The sequence below is a fragment of the Callionymus lyra genome, chromosome 10 (genome assembly GCF_982586985.1).
Source record: "Callionymus lyra chromosome 10, fCalLyr1.hap1.1, whole genome shotgun sequence".
Lineage (NCBI taxonomy): Eukaryota > Metazoa > Chordata > Actinopteri > Syngnathiformes > Callionymidae > Callionymus > Callionymus lyra.
In genome coordinates, this window is record NC_141827.1 from 10,857,983 (window position 1) to 10,870,529 (window position 12,547).

The 12,547-nt window shown below is 36.3% G+C and overlaps 1 protein-coding gene across 1 annotated transcript in view; it reads right to left on the bottom strand.

Moving 5' to 3' along the window:
• Positions 1-12,547, bottom strand: part of cacna1da (calcium channel, voltage-dependent, L type, alpha 1D subunit, a) — a 57,102-nt gene that overhangs the window by 14,876 nt on the left and 29,679 nt on the right. Inside the window, exons 21-31 of the mRNA XM_087801193.1 lie at positions 10,498-10,557; positions 10,362-10,421; positions 9,044-9,150; positions 7,702-7,789; positions 7,512-7,619; positions 7,388-7,440; positions 7,172-7,318; positions 6,897-7,098; positions 6,349-6,507; positions 5,751-5,861; positions 4,917-5,000 (exon numbers count right to left, since the gene is read on the bottom strand). Of these exons, the coding sequence (XP_087657319.1) occupies positions 4,917-5,000; positions 5,751-5,861; positions 6,349-6,507; positions 6,897-7,098; positions 7,172-7,318; positions 7,388-7,440; positions 7,512-7,619; positions 7,702-7,789; positions 9,044-9,150; positions 10,362-10,421; positions 10,498-10,557 (1,179 nt within the window). The remainder of the gene's footprint in view (positions 1-4,916; positions 5,001-5,750; positions 5,862-6,348; positions 6,508-6,896; positions 7,099-7,171; positions 7,319-7,387; positions 7,441-7,511; positions 7,620-7,701; positions 7,790-9,043; positions 9,151-10,361; positions 10,422-10,497; positions 10,558-12,547) is intronic.

The window sequence follows — 12,547 nt, forward strand, 5'->3', positions numbered from 1 at the left end:
CACAGTCAGCACCTTCATTTGTTGACAAAATTAAAGAAAGTCTTTTGTTCCATTTTTATTTATTTCATTTAGCACTTTGGCTTTTATGGTAAAGAATACAAAGTAATATTACATTTAAAGCTTATGATGCTATCGTTTTTTTTCAACAAAGTGCAGTATTTAAGCTTATATTGTTTATGCAAATCAGCGAATACTACCTTTTACTGAACACCAGAAAATCAAAGCCAAGGCTTAATTGAAAGGAAGAAAAATCTACAATTTCACAGTAAATGCAACACTTCTGATTGGGATTAATAGACCTAAATTCACATTTTAAAAAATTCACTTTTCGTCCTTGTATTGAAATTGGTTATTGAAAGTCAGATACTGTCCGTGTAGCTTTCCGTTTTTTAATGTTAGACACAGAAACAAAAGACAATTCTAGAAAAGTTTTTAAAAAAAATGTAAAAGCATATTCCAACAATAATCAAAAAAAAATGTTATTTTTCTATGTAACATAAAAAAATATATATATTTCAAGGACTAAAATAGTTTTAAAAAAGAGGATGTTCTGTCGGGCCGGATGTTAAGATTTTATAGTACCATGAAGTAGGTAAGACCGATGTTGTTTATTGTTTTTTCCTTCAATTAGCCAGAGGTTTAGCTTCACGTAATAACTTAATACTTATTATCTAAAATAAACAAACTCTATTAGACATGCATTCACATTTTACTGCTACGACAAATGCCCTTATTTTGAAAATCCTTACATTCGGCCCATAGAAATGAGAAAAAAAACTATTTTTCCATTCAAGTATTTAAGATTTTTCTTTCAATTTATTATTGGTATAAAATTCAAATCAACCTTTTTTAATTGCTCATTTCTTTCTGGATTCCAAAAAAAATTAACATTTTAATATTTGAAATTTGTGTGCTGAAAGTCCAAATGAGCAAACAATTACATTTTTGTTTTTCAGTTTCAAAATAACATTTGAAAAGCTGGACACAAGATACTTAACATATATTAAATATTATGTTTCTCAATCATAAACACGTTTGGACCCATGAATTGTTTTTACGTCCTGTTATGAACAAAGTTTGTAGTGGACTTGTCTCCACCAGCAGTAGAAACACGTCAAATGTGAGATATATTGATATATTGATAAGAAACGAGTGCAGTTTTTCATGCTAGTTAAGAAAATAAAGGGAAGAAAAGACACTCCAGACAGATCCAGCTGCATTCACTCGACTGAAGATGTATGAGGTGTACGTATGAGGGAAGTAAGTCGACGTATGAAAGCTTGAGGAGGTTCTTTAGGTAATCCTGGCTGCAGCATTGATGGAGCAAACGTGCAGCGTTGCCATTTTGCTGGGAAGCATCGAACGCAAACATCTTGGATGATCAGAGAACGAACAGCAAATCAGCAGTTCATGCATTTCGTGCCCTGCAACCAAAGTGCCAGAGCAGGAGGGCTCCCTGTCGGGTGCAGAGGTGAGCATGAAAGAGGAGACACAGAAGAGAACGACAGAGAGGAGGAGAGAGCAGAAGGTCGCAGGAGAAACTACAAAGAGGTTTAGGAAGAGAGAGAGAGAGAGAGACTAGAGTTGGCGCTGCAGGGTTCATGCACCTGACTGGAGTCTACACACCTGCTCTACACATGAGCTCCAGATCTGAGCTTTAAGAGCTCACTACGGGAAGACAGAACAAAACACAGAGACAATCACTCACAGAGACACAAACACAAGATCATCAAAGAACCTCAGACTCAGCCGCTGTGAACCTCCGTCACAACACCTACGGGACTAACTGTAAGAAATGATTTTTTACTAACTTAAATGACCATTGTTGGCAATGGGGGCCACATGCAGCCCTCCCTCTGCATTTAAGGGTCACAGTTAATCTAGAAGAATGAAAGTATTTCTTCAAAATAACAGGAATTAAAAGAAAACTGAAAACCTTAGATTTATATTTAAATGTTTTGTTTACAACTATTGAGTAATTTATATTGAGAATCGTTTTATTAAATAAAACAAAAGATCATAAAATTAAATATAAATGTAAGTTGATTTCTGTAATTGCTGCATAATTACATTGTTTAGTATCCAACTACAACCTTTAATACATACATTTGTTGAATATGTTTGGCAAAATTATTATCATTATAAATCTAATTTTATTCATTCCTTATTCCATCCCTTATTCCATTTGACTGTATATATTATATATATTGTGACTTTTAAGGAAGTTATATATTTTTTAAATTTACAACCCTATTGTAGACGAAACAATCAATGTATGGCATGTATTGTATTGTATATAAAGTGTGTTCATAAGGTCTCTTGATTTTTTAGAATATTGATGGTGAGATTTATTATTCAGATTTATTAGACATTTTTTTTAATGGTTTTATAATAATGTAAGTAGCTTGTCTTAAAAACCTAAAACATATTATTTAGTAGAAAAAAGTACAAAAAAGTAATATTAAGGCTAAAATGAAATTTATCTGAATTTGCATGGCAGTTTAAAACCTAATAATACGGGTTTAATTGGTGGCAGATTTTAATTAAATCAGAATAAAGCGTGTTTCAAACATGTATATTATGTAATACTAGTGCGTTAAACCGTGACGCTTGACTTGTTTAAGCTTAAGCTTGACCTGTTTAATGCTGTTTCATACGATACAGCTCCAAAGTCGGTCTGTCTGGAGGTAAAGATCGAGAGACACGGAAAGAGCAAAGGCCACACATCACACCACCATGGCAAAAATAAAAACTGACCGGGGGGGAGTGGAATGAGTGGCCGAGTGCCATCTGTGAGAAGCAGGACATGGAGAAGTTGTTATCCGATGAAGTGCAGGGATGCCGCTTCCCAGCATGCATTTGTTGTGGTGCTCACTGTTACCTGATGAGCAATATTCACACAACTCGTGGCTGACACACAGAGGCGAGCTAAGAGCGGAATGTGATGCACGATGAAAGTAAACTGCAGTTTATTTTCTGCACGCAGAAACAACAACATGCAGCCTTGAAGTAAATGTCAAGCGCGGGATGAAAAGAACTTCACAAGCACCATCGCTAAAGTCCTTGTGAAACTGTACCATGACCTATAACATTGGTACACATATGTCCACACATATATTGCACACAGTACACATGTACAACACGCATGCAAAAACATCTATATTATATACACATGTATGAAAAATATCTTTAAACATACACATGCAAACACATCAAAAGACAGAGAACCACAAAAATAAATCGGCACTATCGCTCTGATGGGTCACTGTGGACGTTACACAAAATAACCCCTTAAATCTGAGTATCATCAATGTTTATAGGGCTGCAAAATAAGTTTCTTAATGTATTCTTTCAGCTGTGTAGTACAGAGTATTCATTATTTAACTGAAAACTGTCATCAGTTAGGAACTGTTGTTCTCTCTGCCACCTTTCAATCTAAAAGATGTCTTGATGCAAAAAAATGTTTTTGATTAAAGCTGAACATGAGTTGATCATAGTAGTTTATAATTTAATTGACTACAAACAATTGTACGTGAGTGATGTGTAAATAACAAAAAGTGTACGACTCAATGAAACACTGAAACTGATTGAAACAAACGAACATTGAAATGTCTTAATTATCATTGTTTCACTCAATAATGGGCTAAAAAGCATCTTACTGTGCAGCCCTAACAGTGATGTCAGTTTAAGCCAAGAATAAAACAACAATCGGGACTTTTGATCTTTCGTTGAGAAGAAAAAGGTAATAAAAAATGATGATATTTTTTATATTAGGTACATATTTAAATGTCACCGGACTGGCCTGTACGAAACCGAGATAAACCCTTTATAATCTTAACCTATATATTTTTTAATAGCTTGTTAAAGAGGGTCCTAATAGATAAAGTTGTTAAATCCAAACAGGTTACACACAAGGAAACAAGGCTGTTAATTGTAATACTTGCCTCTACAAGTTTCTATGGAAACAGAGTAAACAAGAGTAAACATTAGACATGGTCCTGCTCTGAGCCAAACATGTGTGGCTCAAACAAGGTCAAATTGTACATCATTTCAATCACATCCCTGAAATAAAGAGCAGTGAAGCAGGTGAAGACAAAAAGAAGGAACAAGAAATATTTAAAAAAAAGAAGTGAAGCTTAACAGAAACACGTTTTGCTAAAGTTACAATTTGATAAACTGACTTCAGCTCATGGTTCCTCCTGGTGGTTGAACTGGTTATTGAAGCCTCTTATGGTAAAATGCTCTAAGGTAGGGTAGGAGATATTTTTACTGGAAAACATTTTACTATATTGGCTGAAAATTCTTTACTTTTGCCATTTAATTAAACAAATTTCACATTTTAAGTCATTTTAATCCCTTCTTCCCTCTCTGTAAAAGAGTCATGAGACAGGGATTTTGGTCTTTGGAGGTATGTTTCAGAGAAGATTCTGAAAAGGTTTTTAAATTCACAATGTTTTGAAGAACACCTACCACATCTTAACACTACAATATATAAGATTAGGCTTAATATAATGATGGGAAAACTAATGTTCATAATATTCTAAATCTTACACTTCCAAAAAGACACTTATTATTGTATCTTTCTATGAGGAAACTTTTATTCCTTTTAATTTACACCCAGTATCAACGGGGATTTAAGCCTATCCCAGCTACTTTGGGCAAGGGGAAGAGGACACTCTGAATAGGTTCCCAGTGTGTTGCAGGACACACTCAAACCTACTCACACTCATAACCTCTGCATGTTTTTGGACTGAGAGAGGAAACCAAAAGTTTCCAAAGTCAAACTCAGAACCCAGAAAAGTTGCCTCTAGCTGTAAGTGAACCCACAACCTTCCTGTTGTGAGGCTAGAAACATTTTTATTTTCTGTGAAGCTTCAGCTTGACTGTGAAGGAAGGAGAATAGAAGCAGTACTTACATTCACTTCAGTGATCGCAATATCCACGACGCTACCAACAACAATTAAGGCATCAAATGTGTTCCAAGCATCAGCGAAATAGTGCTGTTGTGAATGCGAAGAGGAGGTCGAGAGAGCAGACGAAGATGAAGGAGATTCAAATGAAGAAATGATTTTGATGAAATGGAAAGGAGTGAGGAAACAAAAGGAAAAGAAGAGTGTTAGAAAACAGTTAAAAGCCAAGAATATATTTCAGTTCTAGCTTTGAAACCAGCAGTCGAGGTGGCAGAGGAGAAGCGAAAAGGTCGGAAAACTACAGGGGATTTTACTTACATCGATCTCACTGAGAACAATGTCTACTATGCTGCCAATCACAACCAGGGCATCGAAAACATTCCAGGCATCTCCAAAATAGCCCTGAGTGAGGTGGTGTGAGCGATACATGGGGTTGGTGTGAGAACAGCCAGACGATGAAAAAAAGCTTCTTAAACGTCTAATGTAATCTGACAAATACAAGTTATTAAACAGCAAGATTGAACACATCACTTCATCTGGAGCGCCTTAATAAACCAGCAGCCCTTCTGCAGCAAAACACAACAAGTCCATGCAGAAATACTGCTGCCAACTTTGCAGTTAGATCTATTTTTGGAGAAGCCTGCACTGCACACAACACTCCATCTCTTACTAGCATCCTGTCCTTCTTTGCAACACAAAGCTGTTGGTCAGGTTCACAGAGCGAGAAATTAGCATAATTATCATCGTTGGTGAGGCTCCACAAAGGACTCGCACCAACACATGAATGTCCTCTTTTAAGTGCGCTGTGTGTTTGTGGCTGTGTGGAGAGGGATGACTCACCCTGGGTTTGAAAGCAATGAGTTTGAGAACCATTTCCACAGTGAAAACCGTAGTGAAGACCATGTTTAAGATGTCCATGACGTAGTTGAAGAGAGTCGACTGGCCGTAGTGCTGCAAAGAGGAAACAGTGAAGGTTAATTTGATAGTTAGTCTTTTTTAATTTAGCAGCAACATTTTCATGTGGTAAGTATGTTTACGTTAAGTTTAATGTGAGGAAACTTTTAACTTACCTTTTGTTTTTTATCCCAGCACAGTTATTAATTATTTCAGTTTTTAATGACACTGTCTTGACATACGATAATTCTCAGTGTTCTTACTCTTATTTTATTGTAATTTTTCCTTTGATATTTTATTACTTGCATGTCTTTATCATTTTTTAATTCCCCTAAAGTGTTATATAAATAAATATGTTCTGATATATGTAACAAAAGCTACATACCACTAAACATTTTAAAAATAAATGTAGAAAGATTAATAGGTTAAATTATCCATAGATGAAAAAACAGACAGATACATGGCAGTGTATGAATAGGTAAGTCATATGTTTTGGAATAAAAGTTTAAATCTTATTGATAAAGAATATTCATGGACTTCTCACCTGTACGGCCAGGCAGAGTGTATTCAGCATGATGAGCACGAACATGATGTATTCAAACCCGGTGGAGTTCACCACATACCAGAACTTGTACTGATATGGGTTTTTGGGGATGTATCTCCTCAGTGGACGAGCCTTCAGAGCGTACTCCACACACTGACGCTGCACACAGACCTCAGTGTTACCAACAAACTCTTAAACCATTAGACTGTGAGACAAATGAAACAAATCTGCAACAATTATCATAAATCATATAAATGCATTTTCATTACATTTTTGTTCTTTTTAAACCTTGAAGAAAATCATTAGCCTGATAAATATTTAGATTTTTAACACCATAATGAAACACTTGTGCAATATAAAGTACTGTAAAAAACATTGCTAAACATTGACATGTCTATTTAACTAAGCTGCCATTTGTTCACCCTCTCAGTGCTCTGTGTTTAGACAGTTCCTCCAAAATCAGCTTGCTCACGCTGTTTTGAGAATCATCTACCCCACCTTTAATGCGCAAATGACTTTTATTATTCGCTCATATTGTGAGCACCAACCTGGTTCTTGTCAAGTTCACAGTTTTTGTACTCTTTCTCTCCTTGCTCCTGAAACGTGACAATCACAAAACCTACGAAGATGTTCATCATGAAGAAAGCGATGATGATGATGTAGATGATGAAGAAGATGGAAATCTCCACACGGTAGTTGTAAATGGGGCCGAGGTTCTCCCTGTTGGAGTCGATGGCCTTGTAGAGTAACCTAGGTCCAAGAGACAAAAGAGACCTTATCTTCCTGCAGATGTTTATACGTTTCATGTGAATAACAGTCTTACGCAGGCCAGCCTTCGAAGGTGGAAACGGTGAACAGAGCCATCATGGCCATCAGGACGTTGTCGAAGTTGAAGTCACTGTTGTGCCACACACGCTTGTGAATCGTCGGCTGGTTCACGTCTCCCTCTTTGTAGAGGATGAAGGTCCCTCTGAGGAAGACAACATCTCCATCAGAAAATCGCTGACGTTTGTTTTTCTCTCAGCAGAGTCGGACATACTTGCACTCCTCTGAGGTGGACTTGGCTTCATCGGTGCAGCGGTAGAACTTTCCCTGAGGACGTGGACATTACGTTACTCAGCAACAAACGTGACCAGAGAAGATCCCTCCGGTGTCCTTCCGACCTTGAACAGCTGCACACCGATGCAGGCGAACATGAACTGCAGCAGCGTGGTGACGATCATGATGTTGCCGATGGTTCTGATGGCTACAAACACACACTGGACCACGTGCTGTTCGGGCGTAGAAGAGACGTGGTTAGTGTTGAAAGGCAGTCATTCATATCAAGAAGCTGTGAGTCTCAGCGAACGGAACCTTCAGGCCTTTGGCTCTGTTGATGGCCCTCAGGGGTCTCAGGACACGAAGGACCCTGAGTATCTTCACCACTGAGATGGCAGAAGACCTGTGATGGAGGGCAAACTTGTGGTTTGTGGTCAAACAATTCAACGTTCAATCAACAGTAAACAATCAGAATCATTATTTTCTCACTTGATGAAAAAAAATACAGATAAAATTACTTTATTTTACCCTGTTGACAAATCTTAAATGTGTTTGCACATAAATAAAATGTGTTATATTTTGGCAGATAACATAATCGATTTTGTTCATGCATTTACTTCATCAATATATTACCATCATAATTTACTAAATATTTCATTAAAATCCAGCCATAATCCTGTTTTTGCTTAAAGAAAAACACGCTCACCACCACTCCTTGGCAGAAGCAATTTTTTAAATCATTACAATCTATATTCAAGGTTTTCTGTTTAATTTTAAATGAGTGATATCAAATAAAAAGTAAATTTAAAAAATAATAATAATTTAAAAACTATTTAAATCATTTTGTCACACTCTAAAATAGCAGTTTGAAAGTAAAACTTCTTTTTTATTTTACTTTTCAATGTAGGTTTATGACGCGAATGAACGCACTAGTGTGGGTTCATTGTTTTAATCGACTCCTTACTTTCCACTCCTAGAATCTTCTGAGCCTAATTATCATTGTAGCTTCATGTTTCTTTTATAAAAAGTGAATTGCATGCTACAGTATCAAATTCATTTTGATGAGAGAATGTGCGATTGGCTCCAGACCCCCCACGACCACCACAAGGGAATATATAGTAGAAAATCAATGAATGAAACAGCATTTACGCATTCAAAAAATTGGAAATTAAATAGTAAAAGATTGTGGAAAATCATTACCACAGAATTAATGATTGTTTATAAGAGTCAAGTTGGCATAATAAGTATATTCCTTGAGACCAGGTACCTTAAACTCTGAACGATCTAACCTAAAAAAATAAAAAAATAAAATATATATATTTTGTAAAACTTTTTATGGTTTCACATTTTTTTTCGGACTTTATTTGATAAATGTCTTCCATCCTAACAATACAATTAAAGATATATATGATTTGACGTTGAATACAAATTGAGTCAATAAAGACAATAAATGTAGAACCACAGAATATCATGATTCAGGCCCCAAATGACCCACAGGCCACAAGTTTGAAACCCCTGACTAAGAGGCTTTGAAAGCAACAAAGTCAATAAATGAAAATATTCCATATTTTGAATGACTCTTCACTAAATTGTGAAGGTGTGGACATGACAGTAATATTATTCAAAAACATACGACGACAACAACAAGAGCTCTTACTGAATCCCAAAGGAGACGAGGGAAACTCCCACGACTAACAAGTCCAGGAGATTGAAATAATTCCTGCAGAAGGCGCCTTTATGGAGAAAAGCGCCGTAGGTTGTCATCTGACGAGAAACCATTGAGTCAGAATAGCATATGACAGGAGGAAAAACAACACACATGTACATATGTACATATAATCTTGCAGCCAATACACACAGTCATCAAATAACACTTAATCATTCACACTTAGAAAACATTTAAAAAAAAAAAAAATCTCATTCACACTTACTTAATTATTTAGTCACACTTTTATCACACTCTGTAAAGTCACTCTGATTCAGGGGTGGCGAGCCGGAGCGGTGGAGGAGTGTAAAGTCTATTATCGCCACCCCCACGGCCCTTCGTTACATGAATGTAGTAGTAAGTCATTCATTTCACAATCGACTATGGGATGAGGCAATAAAACATGCATGCTGTTGCAGTGACGGCGGCCATATTTACCACCTGTAAGAGCTCTAGTTTATAGTGATTGGAAAGTGAAATGGCCTTACTGTCACATTCATGTGGACCGTCATCTTAAAGTACATTTTTATCATGTTCTTTAATAGCTGTTAAAAAGTTAAGCAAGCAAGAGAAGAAATCCAGCCAAATAAACTCTTTTTTTCCCCAAAATAATAAAAGTAAAGGATTTGTTTCTGGGAGCATGTAAAGGTGGAGCCCAGCAGTGAGAGAGCTAACAAGAGCGCTTTGTGAATCAAATCTTTTTTCAGAATCTTCTGCAGAGACGAGTCCACATTTGTATGCCCTCAGCCAGGGAAAGCAGACTGAACCATGCTCGCAGGAACATGGTTTGTTTTGCCCCCTCTTTTATGATTCATCAGAGCAGCAGTCAGTCAGAGAGCCATGGAGCCTTGACTGGAGTTGAACCCCCACCCTCCTCCCCACACTAGAATCACCTCAAATCAACTTCAGTCAATGCTTCAACAAAATCTACAATTGGTTGCAGTGAATGCATCATGTTTTTAATTTAGGGATGACCACCCGAATGACGTGACACCCGGTGAGAAGAATGTAATGTTCATGTACTGTTTCCTTCCCCCCCCCGACCTGACTCCATGGGTTTGTTTAAACTCAAATCTTAGGATTCAAAGTGCAGAGTAGCAGCCAGCACTGGAACATTTCACTAATTTCTTTCTTTTTTTTGTTGTTTAAAAAGAGGTGCCATGAAGAAAAAAGTAAATAAGAGAAAGGAAACAAACAAGCCAGGTTGTTGTGGCAGGTGACACACAAGGAGAGAATGCAGCAAGGCTCTCGTTGTCATTTAATAGGTTACCTTTAATATGATCTCAAATGTAAACATACTAGTGAAGACATAATCTGCATAGCCTAGGACCTGGAAGGCAACAACACGTTTGGACTGTTATTGGGAGAGGTTAGGCACAGCACGGACAGGGACACAAGACATTTACCTTCAATACGATCTCAACAGTAAAGATAGCCGTGAAAGCATAGTCAAAGTAACCAAGTATCTGCAAAAAGCAACGTAGATGTTTAACATAGACAGTTCAGAGTTCAAATTTAAACATCATGTTTTTTTGACACGGAGAACTGGAAAGATAAGATTTGGCTACTAGAACTGTGTCCAATCATTGTTGTTTCAATTATTCAGTGAAAATTAAATCACTGAAGGTAAAATGTTTGCCTTTAAGAACTTGGTTTGTATTTAAATGATATAAATCAAAGTATAAAATTAAAGAATTGATTTTGCTTTACTTCATTCTCGTCCTAAAGTCTAGGACCACCCACAAACATGATGACGCACACGTTTGTATTTGACTGAAAGACTAATCTTCATCGTGTTGATGCCTAGAATTTGCCTAGAATTCAGAAGTCCAAACCCTCGGTCTTCTTAATTAAGAGCGTTTTATTTTTAAAGCGCCTTTTTAATGGGTCTTTCACTGAGAGGGAAGGACGGGACGAATGCCACTTACGTTTGATTGAAGAGTCATTATCCAATCCTTTTGAATGGACCACTTGCAATTACTGGACTGTTTTTTTTTTTAGATTGCTCAATGTTCCACAAGTGACTGAAATGTTTCATTTTCCAATGAATGCATTTCATTCATTTGCAGCAAAAATATGTCCAAAAGTCGTCTTATGTCGTCTAATGATGCATTTCCTCCACTTTTTAGTGACCCCATGGTCCAGATTTAAGCTGCAGAAATATGGATAAAATGAAAAGACAGACAAATGCTGCCAGAAATGTTAATGAGTCATTTAAGTCATTGCCTTTTTCCATGTTCAATCCACCAAATGACATTTATGTCAGCTGTAGAGCAAGAATCTGGCAAAGAACTACCAAAATTTGTACAGTGTTGGTGGAATGAGTTGAATCTTGGCTCCTTGTTGCAATGAAAAGTTAGAGGAGGTGTTTGGCTTTTCTGGAGTTTCTACCTCAATCAAAACACAAATGTGTGCGATTAAAAGAGAATGTTCGGTGTGGTCCTAAACTTTTGGTTGTGAATTAAAGTTTCTATAAATCTGAACTATATTAGCTGAAGCCATATCCTGAGCCTGACATTAGTTACTGATGATGTCAATGCTTGAATAGATCTTCAGGAAATAGCAAAATATGCTTCAATATGATAAAAAACATTATCAGAACTTTGTGTAGTTGTTGCTTTTTTTTTTTGTTGTACCGCTAAACCTTCACGGCAGAAGAGATTTCAACTTACGTGACAGCGATCCATACCTGTTTCCTCGGCTCATGCATTGCAGGTAAACCATTGTTGAAAACCTCTCATAAAAATGAATTACCCTTCAGTGAAATATCTGTACATACAAATCAATAGATCCAATGATCCCAGTAATGAAATACTTAAGCAGAAACAGCCTCATATATTTATCTTATCTTACCATCACTTATTACTGTATTTGTGTCCTTGTTACTCACTTCAATGGAGGACACAACAATTGCTTATCGTAAAAAAATAACCATCAAACTCATAATACAGACACATTTCTCTGATATTTATGAAGCTTTTTACGGGTACATATCTCTTAAATCATGAGGTAAAGGAGAATATGTCCTTTGTCTGGGCGACAAGAACACCTTAACTTTGGCAACAACACTGAATATGTATTTTAAGAAGAAACACAACAACATTTATTGAATTGATCTTGAACTTTAAGGACAAGGTGAGGTCGTTTTTCACGAATTTCTTGTGTAAAGAAGCGAGCTTAATTCATTTTAAATTTAGTTTACATTTTTTAGTTAGTTTGTTTGGTAAATTTATTACTTAGTTGATTCAAACTACAAATAATGCTGATGACTTATGGAAGTTTAGTTTGGCTGATTTGCAGTAGCATACACAGCAGAGTATTTGAAAATGCCATCTTTACATTTTTTAATTTCACATTTTTACATCATTTACACTTTTTCATATTCAGTACAGAATTTAATTAGGCACTTTTTTGACGTATAAAATCAACAGTTTAAACACATTACCCTATCATTCT